The sequence below is a fragment of the Clinocottus analis genome, unplaced genomic scaffold (genome assembly GCF_023055335.1).
Source record: "Clinocottus analis isolate CAN_PGR_092001 unplaced genomic scaffold, fCliAna1.0.p SCAF_4, whole genome shotgun sequence".
NCBI lineage: Eukaryota > Metazoa > Chordata > Actinopteri > Perciformes > Cottidae > Clinocottus > Clinocottus analis.
The window spans coordinates 21,771,925-21,793,759 of NW_027176153.1; the positions used below are offsets into that span (position 1 = coordinate 21,771,925).

Here is a 21,835-nt window from a genome sequence, read left to right on the forward strand (position 1 = left end):
ACTTTGTGCAAAATGTATTAAAAAGATCATCTGAAGCCAATCTGGGGTTTCAACAATAAGGAGCTCGTCAAATCAAGTGAATATCTTTCAACATGACTACAGAGTACATCATGTGTCACAGTCTGCCTCTCTTAGACCTTAACTTAGACCTAGACATAGACCTGGACCTAGACTTAGACCTATACATGGATGTGAATCTCCACCTATATCTGTAACTGCCTGTCATCTGTAATATTGTTACAGCATCCAGCTTCATATCAATTCAACAGAACATGCTGAGAACATGGCGGGCGGCGTCGATACGGGTTATTTGAGCTCATCTGATGACGGTTTGTCAGGGTACATTACACACAAAGGGTAACGAGGGCTTTAGCTGATGAGGGAAATTAAGCTGATGAGAAACATGAAGAGAAAGGGACGGAACAAGGCGGGGAATTCAGGTTTACGTTACATTAAACATAAAGGTGACTTCCTGGTGAGCAGACAGGAAATCCACACCTTCAAAATCTGGGATGTTCAGTCCTTTGGATGCAGACACCGTTACATAGTTGTTGTTTTTTTTCTTCAAATGTTCACCTCATTAGCATTTAGCACCAACCCTCCCCCTACACAGAATCATCATAAAATAACCCTCCCACACAATGTGCCATCATGGAGTGCATTGCAGAAGATTTTATTCCAAAGATGGGGAGTAATTGCTCATGTATGTTGGTCAAATTATGAGGGAAAGATGAGCAAATTTAGCTGCAGTGTTTCGTTAATATTATAATGACTTTCCATAAGAACATTTTTTTGTAGAATACATTCAAAAGTATTTATCATGGCTCGAGCATTTTTCAGCTGATCCAAGACGGTTTGTAAAAACGTTTATTTTGCTGAAGAAGTAACACACAAAGAAACACTTTAAACTCAGTTTACCACAAACATTTAAATTAAAATTCTGAATCACAAAATTTGAAGTAAAGGCTTTTCACTGGAGAAGTGGTGTGAAATTGTTTCATCTGAATTGAATTACAGTACGTAATGGATAGTTTATTGGAGAAATACTCAAGTTAAGTAAAGAAAAAGTTATTTGATTTTGTACTTGAGAACCTGAGCGAATGTACTTTCCTAGCATACCGTCATTGATTAGGTGTGTGCGTGTGTGTGTGTGTGTGTGTGTGCGTGCGTGTGTGTGTGTGTGTGTGTGTGTCGTATACGGAACGATGTCATGGAGAGGTATGGCATTGCATCAAATCAAGTGTTATGCTTAAAGTCGATCTATATCTGTAACAAGCAGAGTGTGAAAAATCAATCAAGATCAATGTGACAGGGGGGTTTGTGGGAAGTGTTGCCATGGTGGAGAATGCAGAGTGTGAAAAGAGAGAGAGAGAGAGAGAGAGAGAGAGAGAGAGAGAGAGAGAGAGAGAGAGAGAGAGAGAGAGAGAGAGGCAGCTTCTCTGCAGACTGCAGACTAAAGTGACCTCTGCTCTTGTGCCTCTGATGTTTTCCTAATTATCTTGTCTTGGCATCCTGATAAACTGCTCTGAGACAGTCGCTTCTCTGTTTACAGCTTCAAACCCCTGAAACTGTAACGAGCACAACTCTCAGTACGAGTACTGTGTGTGTGTGTGTGTGTGTGTCTGTGTGTGTATATACTTGTGGTTGTACTGCTGTACAGTAGTATTTGTCTCAGCACAGGGACTTGAGCTGCGACTGATAAAGATTCCAGTTTCCTCAGGTAATGACAGTGAAGGAAGTATTCAGGTATTTAACTTAAGAATAATTACAAATGTACATACAAAAAAATCTACCAAAAGTAAAACACATCATGCAAAAAGGCTAATCAATATTACAGTATATCTGCAGCCATAAAAGTGGAGCTAATTCATAAATTGCTGGGTAGTTTAACCTATAATAATATTGTATAATTTGTACGTTATATTCTCTTTTTGTTATTAGGAATCTGCAAAGTAACTGTAGGAGTAAAACGTTGAAGTTATCTCTGAAATGGGAGGATGAAGTAGCAGAAAATGGACACACTCAAGTGAAGGACAACGATCTCAGAATGAGTCATGAGATGTCTTCACTGTATTTACTTTCCACCAGTGATGACATATACAACATAATTATAAGCTCCATCACGAGCAGCCACAAAGCGTCTTCTTGGAACCAGTCATATCAGACCCAGGGAACATTTCACTGCACCTTTACCTTTGATGCTTTCACTAATAGCCGAGTCTAATAAAACAGTTATTAACCTAAATATTAATGTTCAGTTTGTGTTTTAAAGAGGTGTTTATTCAACCTGATGATCATTTGAAGGCTATAGTTTGGTGTGGGGTTGAATTAGAGGGTTGTTTCTGTTAGTTGATATAAATAGGGTGGACAAAATAACAGACACATGGTGCACCTAATTATCTGCCAACTATGTATGTTTGTAATGGAGTTAGCCAACAGTACAGGAAGTAATTATAATCATCCCCTTTACCAGCTGCAACATTAATGCATCAACAATTATAATCCAGTGACATAATGTGTACTCTCCTAAAATTGGCCAATCGGCATGATGAGAAGACCAAAATACTTTTCCCTTTTAAAGATATGTTGATGTTAATGAGCACTTTTGCTCTGAATGCAGGACTTTTACTTTTTAACAGAGTATTATTACACAGTTGTATTCAGTGCTGTGTAGCCACTCCTTCCACCACGTCCTCCAATTCATATCTGCTCACACACACACACACACACACATAGACCACACACACGCACACCCTCACACACGTGCATGCGTGCGGGCGCGCACATTAACGGAGGGGTCCAGGTCCGGTTCGTACTTCGCGGGCTCCCGGTTCATGTGGCTGCAGCGCACACGTCAGCAGAGGGAGATCAGCACCCTGGACAGTGCTGGCTGGTCAACAATAAGAGCTCCTTTCCTGCCCAGCTGCTGGGAGCACTGGGAGAGGCGCGTCACCCATCGGAGGCGAATGGATGACCAGATTAAAAAAAAAAAAAAAATACGGACTTGTTTACAGGATGCTTGTTTCTTCTTCTTCTTCTTCTTCTTCTTCTCCTTCTTCTCCCTATTCCGGAAGTAGCTGCTGCGTGGTTCAATCTCCAAGCCGACCATTTCGAGGAGGAAAATCAGCGCCAGCAGTATCATCACCGCCATCTATCTGATCCAATAATCAATGCCATTACTGCCGTGTAATTGCTCTCGGATTTGAAGACATCTCCATGCGCCTTGTCCGTCTGTCTCTCCAATTAGAAAAATCGCAGGGTGCCTCTATTATTCTGCCCCCCTCTCTCTCTCTCTCTCTCTCTCTCCCTCTCTCTCTTTCTCCCTCTCTCCCTCTCTCGCGTTGACCGTATTTTTTGGGGGGGCTCGCGATGAAATGCTGATGGACATCGAGGCGAAGATGGGAAACATGGGGCTTTCGGGTGTTTTTGTGCGGCCGTGTTTCCAGGCGATAGCCTTCTGAGAGACAGAAGAAGAAGAAAAAAAATGAAACGGATTGTGTTTTTGATCTCGACGTGGATTGCCGGGGTGAATGGCTCGGATTCTTCGTGGAGGTTTTACAAAAAGGAGATGAAATAGAGAGAGAAAGAGGGGGAGAGGGAAAAAAATGGACCATGATCTAACGCTTGGGATGCTACAGTGAAGGGACAAAAAAAACAAAAACATATTATAATTCTCCAAATCCAACTTCCATTTCATCTCTCATTTTCCTTTTGGATTATGATTCTTGACAAGAGTCCCAGATGTGACTGTATGGATGGCAGGTCGTTGTATTTTACAGCCCATCTTCTATTTCCTGGCTCTGTGTTGCTCTCTCTTCCACTCGTCCACTCTCTCGCGGTCTTCTGCTTTGGGTAGCAAAACATGTAGGCTATTTTTTGCTGCAAGCCCAGTGCATCTGAAAAAATGTGTCTTTGAAGAAAAATGGACCGTGGAAATCAAAAACCTGTACAAGTTGTAGTGTGTTGGGTTGGCGCGGTGGAAGATGCATCGATAGACAGCGTTTACCGAGTTGTTTGAGAAATGAATATTGAAAGAGTGTGTCGGCCAGCTGAAAGGGAAAATCTTTCATCCGCATTGGCTTAGACACACATGCCATCAGTGGGGCGAGAGCCTTTATTTCTCTGGATTTCCAATTGACACGCTGCTTGTGGTCTTGATGAAAATAGCACAATGACAAGGAACCGATTGGGTGTTTGAATACTAATATTAAGAATACTAATACAGGTTAATAGAGGGAGAGAGGTGAAACAAAACACTTCATATCATTTATTTCAGTCTGGCGGATTCTTTATGTAGCCAAACATGTTCAAGTATCGGATCCGCATGTTTTTTAATGAACTGAAAGTCCTGGTGTTTATGCGATCCGATTCGAGACAGTCCGGCTCAGACACCGAGAGACGGCCCGGAACCACCATGCGAGGTCTGGGGATGGGCGGCTGCGGTTGGCCGCCTTTCGTCGACTGCCATTCCCGGGATGACGAGGAGGAGTACTACGGCAGCGACCCGCGGCCCCGGAGCCTGGCGTTTGAGGACAAGGAGCCCAAGCTGCAAGTGGGCCTGGACGCGGTGTCTCTGGCCAGCACCAGCAGCAGCATGCGGAGCCCCCAGTGCCGGATCTGTTTCCAAGGCCTAGAGCAGGTAGACATGCAAGCAGGGCGATGCTTCCTATATGTGTATGTTGCTGATGCCTCCTCCTCCTCTTCCTCCTCCTCCTCTTCCTCCTGTGGATCAGACACACTGTTTGTTTCTGTGCTTGAAATGTGCTGCTGAGCCTTTGTGTTGCTGTGGAGAGCCATTTCACCATGCACGAGTGCAGGATTTTTATTGTTTGTTTTTTTTCTCCAGGAAGTGGTCATATTTTAAGTTCTTTAGTGTACTCTGCCATTTTGAATTTTAGATAATTTTTTTTGATTGAAAATCATAGTGTATATATCTCTCATTCAGAGGATTCAACAACCATATATCCTCGCTCTCTCTCCCTCTCTCTCTCTCTCTCCTTCTCTCTCTCTCCCTCCCTCTCTCCCTTTCTTCACATCTTCATCCTCAAGTACCTCCTTTAGGATGAAGCCACTATTTGAATCATGTAAAATGGACAAATTCATTTTTTCAAAAAGCTTAAAAGCACAAATTGCTTTCAGGGCTTTGAATAAAAAGCACCCTCTGTCTCTGAAACCCTCGATTTAGAGTCAAATATTGTATAATTTTGCTAACGATCGCTCAGTGATAGTTGTCTAAATAACACTGTTTTCATAGCTAAGCTAATCGGTGACGGAGAGGCAGCCGTGCACACACACACACACACACACACACACACACACACACACACACGCACACACACACACACACACACACACACACACACACACACACACACTCACACACACACACACACACACACACACACACACACACACACATCTGAAACCCGGCCGGCATAGCAACAAAGAAAGTTAGCCAATTAGGTCTGCAGGATGACAAATAGAGTGAGAGGGCCTGAATATGCATGAGTCACAAACATTTTGTAAATTTAAATGAACTGTCCCCTGTCCGCATGTGTCACAGAACAGGATGATCAGCTAATAATCTTGTGACAATCACAGTTCCCGGCCAGACAATGGTGTTGACTGTGACGATAGATGACAACTTAGATGAATTTGTCATCCTTTTTTTGTGATCTATTTCTACTCTACTCACAGTCTCTCTTCTCTTCCTCCTCCTCCTCCTCCTCCTCCTCCTCCTCCTACTCCTCCTCCTCTCTGCTAGATTTTTTTGTTCCCAGAGCCCCAAACAAAACACTAAGCAGTGCATATTTGTTGGTCTGTGGCCAAATGTCGATCTCACCAGATGTGCAGAAACCTGTGCCGCCTGGCTAAGCAGGTAGTCGTGAAGCCTGAGCTAACTAGAAAACACTGTAAATCCTGTTGGAGCACAGATGGATATTACCATTTAGTCACTTATAGGCGTATAGACCGAGTGTTATTACAGCCCATGTGCTAATTCATGACATCTGCCTTCGAGTTTCTATTGTGGGACATAGTAAACTGGAGCGCCACAGCACAGACAGCACAAATCAGTTTCGGCTTGTTGGGGATGTGAAGTCATTTGATGTCACAGTTGGGGATCAACTCCAGGTAGCTGTCTTGCCCACTCAAAGATCCTCCTTTAATAAAAGGTTGATGTTTGGGACTTAGGGCACTCCAGCAAGGTGACTCATCGTGCAACGTGGCTCTGAGCTGCCACTTCTAGACACAGACAAAGAGCAAGCAAACAAAGCACTGAGGGGAACCCTGAGACTACACTATATATCATAACTTCTATTTCTTTGCCTGCACGGGACTCAAAGCACCTTATACATCCCCATGTGTGTGTGTGAGTGTGTGTGCGTGTAGGGAGAGGGGTGGGGGGAGGAGGTGGGGGGTTCACATTTACCATTTTATTGTTATTTCATTATTCAAGCAGGTCTCAACAGGGGCCGGGATCATGTCGCTGTCAGCAGGCCAATTACCTGCAGACATAATCACCTTGCTCTGTGGGCTGCATCGAGTGAGAATCCTTATTAACTGTCTGTCAAAGGTGTCAGCAGTGTGTGTGTGTGTGTGTGTGTGTGTGTGTCGACGTACAGTAGGTCTGGATTCACACGGAGCCCGCTGGAGGGGCGGGCCGTGTTGGAGAGAGGCCACTGGCCATGTTGCAGTGAGGAGGAGTGGTGGAAGTGGTGGAAGTGGTGGAAGTGGCGGCGGCGGCGGCGGCGGCGGCGGTGGTGATCACCCCTGCCTGCCCTTTTCACTTGCAGTGCCCAACAGCGTGGTTCCACAGTGACACACAGTCTGCTGCTCAAGGGAGGGGCGGGGGAGGGGGGAGGTCTTTTTTGTCTAAAGGTTACAGCTGAGGAGGAAAACCATTTTCTTAGTCAGATGTGACACACCAAATTAACACCTTCATGCTCTGTGAAGTCGCCTTGAGGGACAAACCCACGCCAGACCAACTGAGCTGTGTGTGTGTGTGTGTGTGTGTGTGTTTGCGCGTGCATGCATATCTAAAGCCTGATATATCTATACATATTTCACCCCCCCCCCCCCCCCCCCCGTGCCATGTAGCTTCCGTCATCGAGGGATTTCAAACACAAGTCCTCTAAATTAATCAAGAAAATACACAAGAAAGTTTATTTGTGCGACAACACATAGAAGCATTTTCTGAGCTGTAGTAGTAATCAGATATTTTACTACAGTGGACATACAAGTAAAAGTCCTGCAAACGAAAATATTACTTTTTACGTACACTTAAAGTGACGAAAGTAAAAGTACTCATTATGCAAAACTGCATTGATGTATCGAGTTATCAACGCATTGATGTGTTCATCACTTTAATGTTTAATGTACTGTAAAAGTGGAGCTATGCTATTTTATTTTTTATAAACTGCTGGGTTGCCTAATTCATAATTTATAGTAACTATATTAAATAAATGTAGTGGAGGGAAAAAAAAAAGTACTATATTCACTTCTAAAATGTAGTAGAAGTTAAAAATGGCATAAAATGGAAATTCAAGCATCTAAAAATTTAATTGAGTGAAGGATTTTTCACAAATGTTGAGGGAAGCTTAAGGTCTTCTAAAACCATTTTGGTTTGGGTTTAATTAATTATTATTATTAATTGTTATTATAAATATTCATCCAGGGCCTTCGTTGCCAGAGTTAAAAGAACCAGATGACCGTCAGCAGGGAATGAGAAACGAACAGCGACGTCGAAAAAACGTCCAATCTTTTGTTCACCCGTTCGCTGAAGTTTCTTTTGCTCTCCGGATAACTCACTGGAGCACCAAATGTGGATTTAATCACTGCTGGAAATGGTCCCCACCAAAATACACGACTTCCTCCTGTTTGAGTAAGGTTTGACAGGAACTACCAGCTATTTGAGGAAATGATTTAACTCTTTTTTGTAAATTTTTCAGTTGGAGTCACGTTGTTGGTTTGGGTCTTTTCACAGGATTTGTCCGCAATAACAAAAAATATAGAAAAACAGCATCTTTATCCCTTCAAATGAAGCAGGTGAATTGTGATGTTGTTTTACAGTCGACTTCACCGCTTTGTTCACACACAGTGTAACTCCACACGTTCTAGTTTTATTTGAGCATCAATAACTCCCGCTCGCCCAGATGTGACCTTCATGCCTTTTCTCTCCTGTTTGTTACCTTCAGGTGGAGGGGTGCACTCTCAAAACCAGAAACTATAAATAGAAAAGTCACATTACAAAAATATATAGACCTATGTGTGCGTGTGTGTGTGTGTGAGTGTGTTACTTCTATCTTTATTTCGTTAATTGCTGTTGGAGTTCATCTATTTAATTTGATTCAGTTCAATTACATAGTTTCTTTACTCGTAGGATTTTTAATAGTTATCAATGTAAACCGTCAGTTAATTTATAAAAAAAAAGAACCTTTTTAAATCAATGACCATGTGAACGTCAAACAAAGCTCCTTCAGAGATCTTGAAGCTTTTTTTGGGACGAATTCAAGAGACAATTTGAAGTTTCGTGAATTCAAATAACATGAGCTTTTATTTATCTGTTTTATAGAATCGCTTTTCTAAAATATGGTGCCTCTTACTCATTAAAGTCGCTCCAGGACGTGTTCCTCTTTAGAGGAGACATGACTTCAGACATCACATTTTTATGCTTAAACGGTTTCTGTTGAAGGTGATGGCTTAAAATCGTGATCACATCTTTTAAAAGGTCTTTGTTTTTATTTGGCTCGAGCTGATCGTGGCATTAACGTCCTCATACAAGCTGGAAAATGTTTCCTCACACACGCACACTTTCCAACGACGGCTTGACATTTCAGAAATGTTTGCTTTCATATGGTTTTTATTTAGTTTTCCATATCCTTCTGACCTTCTCTGTGTTATCTTTATAATGTCAGCAGGCAAGTTATTTTAAAGTTTATGAGTGGCATGTGGCTCATCTGCTAAATCCAATCTTTTATGTGCTGGGACACTTGAATACTTTTATTACAAATGGGAAGGTCAAACAAGCCAGATGGGGGACCGACACAGTGCGGACAGAAAAAAAGAGGAAGTATTATTTGTGTCAACGCAGTCCTCTGTACTTCAGCTGTTATTGTTGGGAAGTAAAGTAATTACTTGTTTTTGGTAGCAGTAATGTTAGGGATCATCATTTAAAATCCAGTAATTAGATTACAGTAAATAATCCCATAATGCTCTGTTCATCTTTTGTTTGCTGTCCTACGGGGAGTTTGGTGGAAGGTTGATATCTGGAGCTCACTAATTAACACAGGATTTTTTTTTTGGTGGGGGGATTACTAAAAAAAGAAGTGATTTGTAGGGTGTGTTGGACTGTTTTAGTGACTTCCAGGCAGTTTTAGAGAGACAGTCAGGTTTTAGCAGCAGGTTTTGTTCTTTTCGGACAAAGTGCTGCTTCCAACTGATTTTTAGTCTTCATGCTAAGCTAAGCTAACTGGCTCCAGCTTCCCGACGCAGATCCGCATTTTCACATTGTTTACGTTTTGTAAATATTCATATCTTCTCGATAATACATCCCGGAAATATGGTTCAACTTCTACCGGAAACGGCAGACTTCCTGCTTCCGCTGCCTTCCTTCCTCCCGCGACATCTGACGCGACCCACACGGCGAGTTAGGGGCATTGGCGGTGAAAAAAAAAAGTACTCGTCACACAAAATCCTTTACTGTGATTGGTCAAATTGTATTCAACATTTTGTGAAAAAAAACAGACCAATGAATACTCAAGAAAATCTCTTTACACTTTTTCCTGATAACAATGGTGCCTCACTACATAGAGAGCTAACGTTGTCCTGGAGTGTCTCATGTAAAACATGGATATGCATCTTACACGCAGGCCCACAGGGTTAACAGACATGAGAGCGACACCAATCTTCTCGTCAATCTCCCAGCAGGAAAGATAAATATCCAGTTGTTGCTTTTACATTTCCATCAATACATCTGGTCCACATTTTACACTTCAGTTTGCAGTTTACAGTTAATGCGTTTTAGACTTCAACACCTCTGAAGTGAACGCTCCCGACAGTCAATATGTATGTTTTGATGTCTGGGAGATGAAAGTTTGCAGCTATTTTTTATAAACCGTAATCCATAATTTATAGTAAATATATCAAATAAATGCGGTGGAGAAAAAAAAAAGTACTATATTCGCTTCTAAAATGTAGTATATGTTAAAATGGCATAAAATGTCAAGTATAAGCATCTAAAAATTGCACTTTATTTCTAGTCTTTAGTCTTTATTTTGATTTTAGTCTTCATGCTAAGCTAAGCTAACTGGCTCCAGATTGGTGCACAACAGACATGAGAGTGACGTCAATCTTCTCATCAATCTCTCAGCAGGAAAGATAAATATCCAGTTGTTGCTGTTTACATTTCCATCAAGACATCTGGTCCATGTTTTACACTTCAGTGCAGTTTACAAACAGTTAAAGCTTTTTTAGACTTCAACACCTCTGAAGTGAACGCTCCCGACAGTCAATACGTACGTTTGATGTCTGGGAGATGGAAGTTTGCAGCGAGTTCACTCAGAGTTTGTGTGAATCGGCGGCGGCTCGTCTCTCCTCCACCTGTCAGCCTTTGAAGCGCCGCCGCTCCTCTGCTGCTGTCGCTAACGTTCCCCTCCGCCAACCGATTCACGCTGATGCGCCCAACACCGGTGCTTTCATTCATTTGTGATGCATGCGTGTGGTTTTAGGTTTTTCAGGGTTTTTTTTGTTTTTTTTTTAAATTAAGGGAGAACTTTGCTGACCTCTGAGGTGAAACATGCCGACAAATTTAAAGCCTTCTGACAAAAAAAAAAAATGGATGTTTGACGCTGAGCGGTGATGACAGCCTGAATGTGGTCATCCTTAATGTGGTGAAAATGCCAACACGCTTCAGGTGCAGAAGAGACACTAACCTGTTTCTTAGAGACTCTACCGAAATTATTAGATATGGGGTGGGGTCAAAAAAGGAGAAGGGCCATTTTAATACTTGCTTAAAGCAGAGTATATTTCTTGTGATGTTTATGACGTTCAAAATGAATTAAAATGGTGCGCTAACTGGTCACAAAGGAGCAATCTTTTCACAAGGAGCCAACATGGCTGTCTTATCTCTTGTAGATCTGTAGTAAATTAAATGTACCATATGAAGTTAGTGTAACATGTAGGTTAAGCACCATCAGTGTTGAGAGATGAAGCATATGATCTCAGATATGATCTAATATGATCCTTCCCTGCGTTTTCAGTTGAACTCACAAATGTAATCATCCGCTTTTTCACAATTAACTAAACTGTAGCCACAAGACACTTTAAGCTTTGTATATTTATCTACATATAAAACCAAATCTATACTTAAGTCATGAACTTGAGAGAAGCAGGAATTCTTACTAAAAGGCACAGATTATTTGGTTTGCCTTGAATTCAAATGAATGTGTATTGGTAAAATAATATTCGATTAGGATGTGCTTTTGAAAGTCTGACTCAAATAAATGTGAAAAGTTCCGCCTTCCATCCGTCTACAATACATTGTATACAGTCCCTGCATAAACACATGTGTTTTGTATTTGAAGCAGCGTCTCTGTTTGTTTTCTTATTTGCACTCTAAATTGGAAAAACTAATATCCCTTTATTTCCCCTGCGGAAATGCAATCAGAATAGATTTTTTTTGAAAATATGAAAACAATATTTGTTCATCCCGTGACCTCCTCATGCTCTGTCCGTCCCGCAGGGCGAACTGTTGAACCCCTGCCGCTGTAACGGCTCCGTGCGCTGCACCCATCAGCCCTGTCTCATCCGCTGGATCAGCGAGAGGGGCTCCTGGAGCTGCGAGCTCTGCTACTTCAAGTACCAGGTCCTGGCCATCAGCACCAAGAACCCCCTCCAGGTAACGTGGAGGGACACACACCAACAGATCTGTGGGGGAAAATGATTTTAACTCAAAGAAAAACTCATTTTGGGGCGAAAACGAGGCCAAACACTTCTGCATGAAAAGGACTTTTTGTACTTTAGGTACGGTGATGCTGATACTTCTGTACCTTTACAGGAGTAACATTTTACATAAAATAAGATAATCCTTTATTCCCGAAGTGGGGGAATTGGCAGGATTACAGCAGCAAAGGGTTACAATGCACAAAAGTATATTTAAAGTAATATAAATAATAAACAGTAATACAAAAACAATAAATAATCTACAATAGCTGAATATTATTATATACACATAATACATATAACCATTTTATGCTATATAAAATACTATTTTAACTATTAAATGCAGATCTTACTTCATATATATCATATTTATCATAGCAATACTTTTATCATATTTTACTGCTATACTGTTATATATTTTATAATTTTGTACCTTATTTATTTATTTTTTTACCTTAAGTTTATTGTAACCCTGTGTTAGTAGGACCGAGCAATAAGCTTTTCATTGTTTTGAATAACTGTCTGTTTCTATGGAAGCCCATTTCCGCCCAAACATTTTTTTTTTAAATCATAACTATTACTTGGTTTTTTTTGGGCAAAAATGGGCTTCCATAGTTATCTGTGCATATGACAGTAAGAACATCTTGAATCTTGAACTTATTGATCTTTGGCACTGATCCTTTAAGTGGAAGATCTAAGGACCATAAATTCTGAAAATCCACCGCAGAGCTGAACTGAGCCGGTCCAGTGAATCAGTGTCAAGATGCTCATGAGATTTAATTTAGTCGCCTCGTAATGTTTTTTTTTAATTCTACAAAGAGGTTACAGGGTTACAAGATACATGGTTCATTTATTGAACATAAACAAGACACAGATAGAGTATGTGACTCAGGTAAACACACACGTTGTCATGTTCTGTGAGTGTTTTTTAAAGCCCATGAATACGCGACTGAGGCGGGGAGAGTTCATCGTGAGGGAGAACAAAGCTAAAGTTGGTGCTGACAGGGACGTTTCATAATAACACGCGTACAACATACAAGCGCTGCCGCATCAGACCAACACTCTCTGAGAACAAATCTCAGGCCGTCGCTGTGGTGTGAGGACTGTTTGCCATATTGTGCTGACACATTTTCCCTCTGCGTCACTGTCCTTCTGCCCTCCTGTTCAGAGGCAGCCAATGACTCTGAAACCTATTGAGAAGTTGCCATGTGTGTGTGTGTGTGTGTGTGTGTGTGTGTGTGTGTGTGTGTGTGTGTGTGTGTGTGTGTTGTGCAATGTATATTTCAGGAAATTCATAATTCATTTAAGTTCAAACAGAGTGTGCAAAAAAAATTGTGGAGTATAGTACAACTAATTTGACAAAACAAAAATGTTTTGAGAAGTCGAGATAGTCGGCTAAAAGTAATAGTTAAGTGTGTTAGATGGTAAGCTTAGACACATTAACATATAATAATAATAATAATAGTAAAAGTGTCCAAAAAAGGTTAAAGATTAAATAAAAGTTTTTCTTTTCTCTTCTATCTCATCTCAGATTTGTGACTTGATTTAACTTTAATTAAATGTAATTTTTCCATTTTTTTAAACGAACGACAAAGTTCTTTGACTGAAACTGCTTCCTCACAGACCATAACTTTGTTTTATTGTGATTTTTGTTGCAGATTTCAATTCTTTAGGTCATAATCTTTCCAAAAAGGTGTCTTATTGACCGCTCCAGGAAGCATTTTTGGGGAATCTGGCTCATATCATGCTGGATGTTCATAGTGACGATCAAAATATCTTTTACAAGTTTTTTTTTTCATTTTGCAGATATACATTTTTGTCCCAAGACTTTGCTGAACAAATAAATACAATAAACACAAGTATTGGATTAAATTTAGGTATCCCTACGACGACTCAAACACAGGGAAAAACACTCAAACACAGGGAAAAACACTCAAACACAGGGAAAAGGAGGTCTGGAGCCAACATTGGTTCCACAGTTTTAAGCGGCTTCAGTAAAGAATCAGAGTTCTTCTCTCACCGCTCACTTAGACTTCTTTCTCCTCCTCCAGTGGCAGGCCATCTCTCTGACGGTGATAGAGAAGGTGCAGATAGCGGCCATCATCCTGGGCTCCCTTTTCCTCATCGCCAGCATCTCCTGGCTCATCTGGTCCTCCCTCAGCCCCTCGGCCAAGTGGCAACGTCAGGACCTGCTCTTCCAAATCTGCTACGGCATGTACGGCTTCATGGATATCGTGTGCATAGGTAAAGGACGACGTGGACGCCAAGACGGGCAAACATTAAATCACACGCCAGTATTATATTAATAGCTTTGGCTGCGGCAGCTATTGACCAAGTGTATAAGAATATCACGTGAAAAGTTGGGTGTGGTAGAAGGTTTAGGTTACGGAGCACGAAGACATACATTATGCAACAATAAAACAAAAATATATATTTATAAACATAGGTTGCACTATGCAAGGACAAACTAAAAAAACATGTATTCAGTTGCATGGTGCAAAAGTAGAAAGACGACACTATAAAAGCACATTTCTAAGATGTCACCGAGAACAAGAGCCTCTGTTTTCCAGGGAGCGACCTGGCTGACGCTTCTTGTGTAGTTGTGAGTTGCTCGTGTAAAACAACACAGGGAACAGATGGCATCAGATATCTGCACGGTGATTATTGCCAACTGTCTCGGCTGAGATGGAAAGTTCCTACCTGCTATGATGCCGGTTGCAGCCTTTTTAAGCACGATATATCTGATGTAAAGCAGTCGTGGAGATTCATTCAGGCCCTGTCATTTCACTCTCCTTCTTTCCTGCCCAGGCCTCATCATCCACGAGGGATCGTCAGTGTATCGGATCTTCAAACGATGGCAGGCTGTCAATCAACAGTGGAAAGTACTGAACTATGAGAAATCAAAGGACTTGGGCGACCCGCTGAGCTCGAGCAGCAAATCGAGGGCCGGCAGCTCTCGGGGTAACCCTCACGGCCTGGCCAGCAGCAGCGGCGGGCGACAGAGCAGGAGGTTAAGAACTATTCTGAACCACCACTGCGGATACACCATCTTGCACATCCTGAGCCAACTGCGGCCCAACAGCCCTCGGATCAGCGCCGCCGGCAACCGGGAAGTGGTGATGAGGGTGACCACGGTATGAGTCGAGGCCCGGGGAGCGCACACGCGTGTGGTTGAGGAGCGACCTCGACTAGTGTGTCGAGATGTAAATGAGAGGACGGGACTCACGGACCTCATGTTGAGTACTACAGACTCGTGTAGACGACAGGAGTCCTGCGAGGCCGCGTCAACGGACACTTGAGGATTTTTCCTCTCGTTTCGTACGACAAAAGGAAGCTCCTTTTCAATAATTAACCGAAAGTAAGGATGCATTAAAAGACATGGAAATGTGTGGAGGAAAAAAAAAAAAGTGTACACAGGCTTTATAACTGAATCCAAGATGGCGAGACGTTTTTTCCAGTTCCAATATCAGGATGCACAGACATTTCTCTTTGATTTGATCCTCTTGGTTTGATTTGTATCTATTCTTTTTTTTGTGTTTTTTTACTCACTTTGTTTTTGTACGGATGTATGATTTTTAGAGGAAATCGTGTAACTCCATACATGCCAAACATTTCCAGACAACTATGTATAATGATCTTTAAAAATTTCTACAAGACAAACCGATGCTGGGAAATAGACCGAAAACTGAAACAAACCAACATGAGGGCAAACACAGAGGTGACAACTGATCAATAAGTCATTACAAGTTTTAAAAAAAAAAAAAAAAGAAAAGAAAAGAAAAAAGGATTTTAAAAAAAATGAAAGAAATCTGTACGATTTCAGTGACACTTAACCTTTCTGCAATAAAGATACGTATGTACATTTCACAGGGAATTTTGCATGGGTATATAATTTTATTCTTCATCACATAACATAAGCACATGACAAATTTGCTCTATTTCCAATGGTGCTTGCCAAAATAAACACTTTAGAAACATCTGAGTTCATTGCACCAACTTTTTGTCAACATGACAAATGGCAGTGTGTTACAGCTATTTCAGCTAAAATACAGATTGTTGCTGCTGTGTGCTGATTCAGATTTGATAATAAGTAAACTATTGGATTAAACATGGGGATCAGATGATCTCTTACTACTCAGTCTCCCTCTTGTCTCTTCATTACTCTTCCTGCGGCTGAAAGCGTGCGTGATCTGGTTCCAATGTGTTGTCGTGGTTTTGGTGTGAATGTAATTTATGGGGAAACACAATAGGATATCGTTTACTTTCAATATTTGTTTTCATTCATAAAACGGCTAAAACTCCTCCTCAGTGTAGTTAAATTAAATCACTAGTGAGCAGATGTGATTATATGATCAGTAGAGCTGAAACAAATAGTACATGAATCAATTAATTATGGACTACTTTGATAATCAAATAAGCTTTTTTTTTTAAAGCAAAAAACAATTAATAATTTGCTGCTGTTATCCATCTTATCCATCGTAATGTGAATATGTTTGGAGTTTTGGACCAGACAAAAACACATTAATCGCCGTATTTCACTATTTTCGGGCATTTTACTGACCACGCTTTTAAATTGGGAAATCATTAAGCAGAATACTATGAAAATAAACATCAGTGGAAGCCCCAGTACAATTTAAAAATGTTGATTTCAAGTCATTTTACAAAATATTTATAAAATATATATTTCTCAAATTCAAAATTGATTCAAATTCAAATTTTCTTCTCTTTATATATATATATATATATATATATATATATATATATATATATATATATATATATATATATATATATATATATAATATTTATACAGTATGTATATTGAGCCCAACGTTATAATGCCGCTCCATGTTTTACTGGGCAAATTTGTTTGAATCAGACAAAATAATAATTATCAGTTCTCATACAGTTGAAGAAATCCAGATAAGAAACAAGGGAGTCCCAATTGGACGTTTGAGAGGAACGTTAGAAATGAATTCCATTTTAGTATGTCCATAACCTGCAGGGTACAGTAGTATACAAAACATTTGGGAATACAACAACACTGATATTCTGCAGAATCTCTGCAGTAATATTGTATTTTATAGTGAAAAGAGAGTCCAGTAATGTAAGAAAACTTAGTTGCACGGGTTATTGACAATCATATCAATGTGTTATGTTCCCAAAATGACAACAGGGCTGACTTTATATTGGATGGATATCGTTACAATTAAATATTGTATAATGCAATTATGTTATATGTTCTGGAGAGTGTCAGTGTTGGTAACATGGTTTTCCTCAAGCTTCCTAGTACCCCATACCATATTAACCCAAATATACAATACTTCTGTGGTTGGTTGTATGTTTTCTCTGTACCAAATTGAGTACCAGTAAGAACTTTGGAGTATTTTCTTTTTACCCAATAAGACATACAACAAAAATAATACTGTAAAACATAGGCTGTATAACACCAAATACATTAGCAAACAAAACCCATTAACAGATAAATTGATTACAAAAATACATCAAGAACGTTGTAATGACACTATTGGACATTCAGTAGCATAAGTGATACAGACACACAACTATCTCCACAACAATATAAAAATAATTTATTAATGTATCCCACCCAAAGTGGTTTAAAAAGAGCATGTTCACTCTCTTTTGTAAAGGACAACAGCGCTTTAAGCTCAATAATAATAGAAGCACGGCAACGTGCTCGAGACAACAGCACAAATGTCAGCCTCGTGGTGGAGCTAGAGGAAAAGTCTTTGTCAAAACAGATTATGTGTTGTTTATTTCAAACCTTGACATTAATGTCTACCTGAAATGTAGTAGTAACTAAAATATCAGTTGGTATTTGTCTCCACCCAGTGGCTGCTCCTGCTCCGGTCACACACTCCTTCAATATTAAACCATTTATTTTCTCTGCAGGACATTAAAAAAAAACTCACTGTTCAATAAATTAGCAGTTAGTAGTCATGTAAAGCTTCACACTGATCACTAGAAAGAGGATGTGACGGTAAATACGACCACCAGGTTGGATGTCAAATATAATAAACTATTAAGAGGATATCACAAAGCATGTTTTTCTTTTCCAGTTAAAATACATGTCATTAGTACAATATCTGACAAGAAACCCCACAAAAGAACTTTCATGACTAATGCCTTTGAATTGCAGTGTATTTGCAGTGTATACTGAATTATCCTAGAAATCCTAAGTAAGATGTTAAAATGTTTTATCAAATGTTTCAATTTTCAAACTAACTTGCAGATTTATATGTAAATTAAGACTTTCGTTTATAGTTTTCTTCCTATTGTTATTTAATGTATTTATTTTTTCTTGAGTCATTTGTTTATTATGATGGTAGCTTTAGTTCTCCATAGTACATCACTTGAGTATATGTACTTAGTTACATATCACCACTGCTGAATACTTCAGTGTGCACTGATATGGAATGCTAAGGTAAATGTAAACAGGTGTACGTACGTTATAGCTCACTCTCAACCAATCAGAATGCTTGATTTCATCTACCCGTGTTATAATGTGGATTACACCACACAGAACTGATTACCTAATTTTCCAAAAAGAATGTGATTGTTGTGTATGTTACACAGAAGGCAACCTCTCGTCCTATCAAGGAAAGCCAAAGCTGACAGCTGACATGGCTGACCTATCAGAACCAGCGTTAGTGGAGCTGTTTTGTTTAACCAATAGGGAAGCAGCTCTCGTGACTCTCGACCAATCGGATTCAACCACTGTCTCCAGCCAAGAAGCCGAGTATAAATGCTCTCGCACAGCTAACATTCGCGATAGCGTCTCACGCAGCACTCATTGAAGCGCTGCTGTGAGAGTTAATCGACTTCTTCATTCGTATTTCCTCCTCTTTACTCTCGTCTTCAGGAAACATGGTGAGTTGAACAAAATTTAAGGTGTTTTTCGCCCTTAGTTAATGTTTATTTACGAACTTTTTAATATTTCGTCGAGCGTATTTCCCGCTTTACTTGTACTGAGAAGACCCTTAGTATGGTCAACTTTGTATGTAAACAAACTGCACGTGCGTAGACCACACGCCACATGTCTTTATGCCAAAGCCTGTCCAGCCAGTGTATTTTTGTCGTTACTATTGACCGAGACCGACCACGAATAACCAAGACTACAGTGCAATATCGTCAAGATGAAATGATTATTCTGTCTTCACCATTATTTGTAGTTAATAAGCCATTTTTTCTTAACTGATTTATTACATGTACGTCAAAAGTCCGATGACTACGTCACGGTGCTATGGTATCTGGTGCCTTTTTATGAAGGGTCTTTTTCTACCTCCAGCCCTCCAACTTTTTGAGCCATCTTCAACATGTAAACGAGGATCTAATTGGCCACGGTTAAAAAAATGTATTTCATGATGCAAGTTACAAATTGTTGTCCTCCCTTCAGCGGGAGTGTATCTCAGTGCACGTTGGCCAAGCCGGAGTCCAGATTGGCAATGCCTGCTGGGAACTTTACTGCTTGGAGCATGGGATCCAGCCGGATGGACAGATGCCCAGTGGAAAGTCCACCGGAGGAGGAGATGATTCCTACAACACCTTCTTCAGTGAGACTGGAGCCGGAAAGCACGTCCCCAGAGCAATTTTTGTGGACCTGGAGCCCACTGTCATCGGTAAGTGTCATCACTTCTGGCTGAACATTAAATTAGTCAAATTAAAAGTGAAACCTAGAGTGCACTGTCATTGGGAAACGATCATTAAAATAGATGACATATCTCAATAGCAATTATTCCATGAAGTCAAACCCTCAAGTTCTAATTTGAAACTGTCTCTTCAGATGAGGTGCGAACTGGGACTTACCGTCAGCTGTTCCACCCTGAGCAAATGATCACTGGTAAAGAGGATGCTGCCAACAATTACGCACGTGGACACTACACCATCGGCAAAGAGATCATTGACGTCGTGCTGGACAGGATCCGCAAACTGGTGGGTAACATGATGTCAGGAGGGATCCATTTCTAATTTTTATTTCATATATTTAAATGACATGACTGTATCTCATATGTAACCACTGTATCTCCTTCTCTTCCCTCAGTCGGACCAGTGCTCCGGCCTCCAGGGCTTCCTGGTTTTCCACAGCTTCGGCGGTGGCACCGGCTCTGGTTTCACCTCTCTGCTGATGGAGCGTCTGTCTGTCGACTACGGCAAGAAGTCCAAGCTGGAGTTCTCAGTCTACCCAGCTCCCCAGGTGTCCACCGCTGTGGTGGAGCCCTACAATGCCATCCTGACCACCCACACCACCCTGGATCACTCTGACTGTGCCTTCATGGTCGACAACGAGGCTATTTACGATATCTGCTGTAGAAACCTCGATATTGAGCGTCCCTCCTACAGCAACCTCAACAGGTTGATCAGTCAGATTGTGTCCTCCATCACTGCTTCCCTTCGTTTCGATGGCGCCCTTAATGTTGATCTGACAGAGTTCCAGACCAACTTGGTGCCATATCCCCGTATCCACTTTCCCTTGGCCACCTATGCCCCCGTCATCTCTGCTGAGAAAGCTTACCATGAGCAGTTAACAGTGTCAGAAATCACTAACGCCTGCTTTGAGCCAGCTAATCAATTTGTGAAATGTGATCCTCGCCATGGTAAATACATGGCTTGCTGCCTTTTGTACCGTGGTGACGTGGTGCCCAAAGATGTGAATGCTGCCATTGCCGCGATCAAAACCAAGCGCTCCATCCAGTTTGTGGACTGGTGCCCCACTGGTTTCAAGGTCGGCATCAACTACCAGCCGCCCACTGTAGTTCCTGGTGGAGACCTGGCCAAGGTCCAGAGGGCTGTGTGCATGCTGAGCAACACCACTGCTATTGCAGAGGCCTGGGCTCGACTTGACCACAAGTTTGATCTGATGTACGCTAAGCGTGCGTTTGTTCACTGGTATGTGGGTGAGGGTATGGAGGAGGGAGAGTTCTCTGAGGCCAGAGAGGACATGGCAGCTCTGGAGAAGGATTATGAGGAAGTTGGTGCTGATAGTGTGGGAGATGAGGATGAGGAAGGAGAAGAGTATTAAAACAAATTGTTTTCATTTTCAACTCTGAATTAAAGTTTGTTACTTGACTTTTGGTTTCCTGTCTTTTCTACATGCCTTCCAAAGGGCAAACGTACTGATGGACATTTGAATGCAATGTAGATCGTTTTCATGGATCTTAAATTGTCACTATTGCTAAAAGCATAAGGCCATCTAGGTCATTATCAAACTGGAAACGGTTACACTGCCAAATAATTGGGACTTGAGTTATTTAGATAAAGTCCCAAGATGCTGCAGTCTTATTTGCAATATCAGGTCTTTATAGATACAAGTTATTAGTACTTGTCTATTAAAGATAATAATGGTCATGCTATCCAACCTGTTCTCTGTTAAACAATATCACTTCTTAAAACTACAATCTAAACCTTCACTTAAGTTAGTGTGATGAACTTTTAACTATGTAACTGTCAATTTACCACGTATCCTGTGATATGACCTAGGTAAGTAATCACAACATTGAAGAGAGATGACTGGTTCAATCAAATCCATATCCAGCACTCTGTAAAACTGCAATGTGATGGCCAGAGTGCAAGGATATATATATAAAAAAGTTATTACTGATGTTAGTCTTCAGTATGCAGTCTGATGGATACTATGGTACACACTTAAAAAAAAATAATTATATGACCTTTTTGTATATTCTTTCAACATACTATGACTTTTTTAAATACTTTTTTCAACTTACTATTGTCTAGTACTTAGTTTTTCTTCCATATGTTATACTCTTTTTTTCACATACTATGACTTTTTTCGACATGCTATACCATGTAGTCCAAATTGTTGGATCAATATGTATTTACAAAATCAATTAGCTATAGTTATACGAGTATAGTTGTT

General features: G+C 40.7%; 2 protein-coding genes across 2 annotated transcripts; both read left to right on the forward strand.

Annotated features, from left to right (window-relative positions):
- Nucleotides 1–2,741: 2,741 nt before the first annotated feature.
- Nucleotides 2,742–16,078, forward strand: marchf9 (membrane-associated ring finger (C3HC4) 9). Its single transcript, XM_068598461.1, has 4 exons — nucleotides 2,742–4,639; nucleotides 11,741–11,896; nucleotides 13,992–14,184; nucleotides 14,749–16,078. The coding sequence occupies exons 1-4, from the start codon at nucleotides 4,304–4,306 to the stop codon at nucleotides 15,078–15,080; spliced, it is 1,017 nt and encodes a 338-aa protein (XP_068454562.1). The 5' UTR covers nucleotides 2,742–4,303; the 3' UTR covers nucleotides 15,081–16,078.
- Nucleotides 16,079–18,693: 2,615 nt separating this feature from the next.
- LOC137801057 (tubulin alpha chain-like) lies at nucleotides 18,694–21,027 on the forward strand. Its single transcript, XM_068598460.1, has 4 exons — nucleotides 18,694–18,831; nucleotides 19,358–19,580; nucleotides 19,745–19,893; nucleotides 20,003–21,027. The coding sequence occupies exons 1-4, from the start codon at nucleotides 18,829–18,831 to the stop codon at nucleotides 20,978–20,980; spliced, it is 1,353 nt and encodes a 450-aa protein (XP_068454561.1). The 5' UTR covers nucleotides 18,694–18,828; the 3' UTR covers nucleotides 20,981–21,027.
- The last annotated feature ends 808 nt before the right edge of the window (nucleotides 21,028–21,835 follow it).

Bases quoted from the DNA above. Each gene is read 5' to 3' on its own strand.
- LOC137801057 (XM_068598460.1), top strand. The intron at 19,581-19,744 runs GTAAGTGTCATC...CTGTCTCTTCAG, and splicing joins CCTGGAGCCCACTGTCATCG to ATGAGGTGCGAACTGGGACT. The intron at 19,894-20,002 runs GTGGGTAACATG...CTCTTCCCTCAG, and splicing joins TGGACAGGATCCGCAAACTG to TCGGACCAGTGCTCCGGCCT.
- marchf9 (XM_068598461.1), top strand. From the start codon at position 4,304: ATGTTCAAGTATCGGATCCGCATGTTTTTTAATGAACTGAAAGTCCTG. The intron at 4,640-11,740 runs GTAGACATGCAA...TCCGTCCCGCAG, and splicing joins GTTTCCAAGGCCTAGAGCAG to GGCGAACTGTTGAACCCCTG. The intron at 11,897-13,991 runs GTAACGTGGAGG...CTCCTCCTCCAG, and splicing joins GCACCAAGAACCCCCTCCAG to TGGCAGGCCATCTCTCTGAC.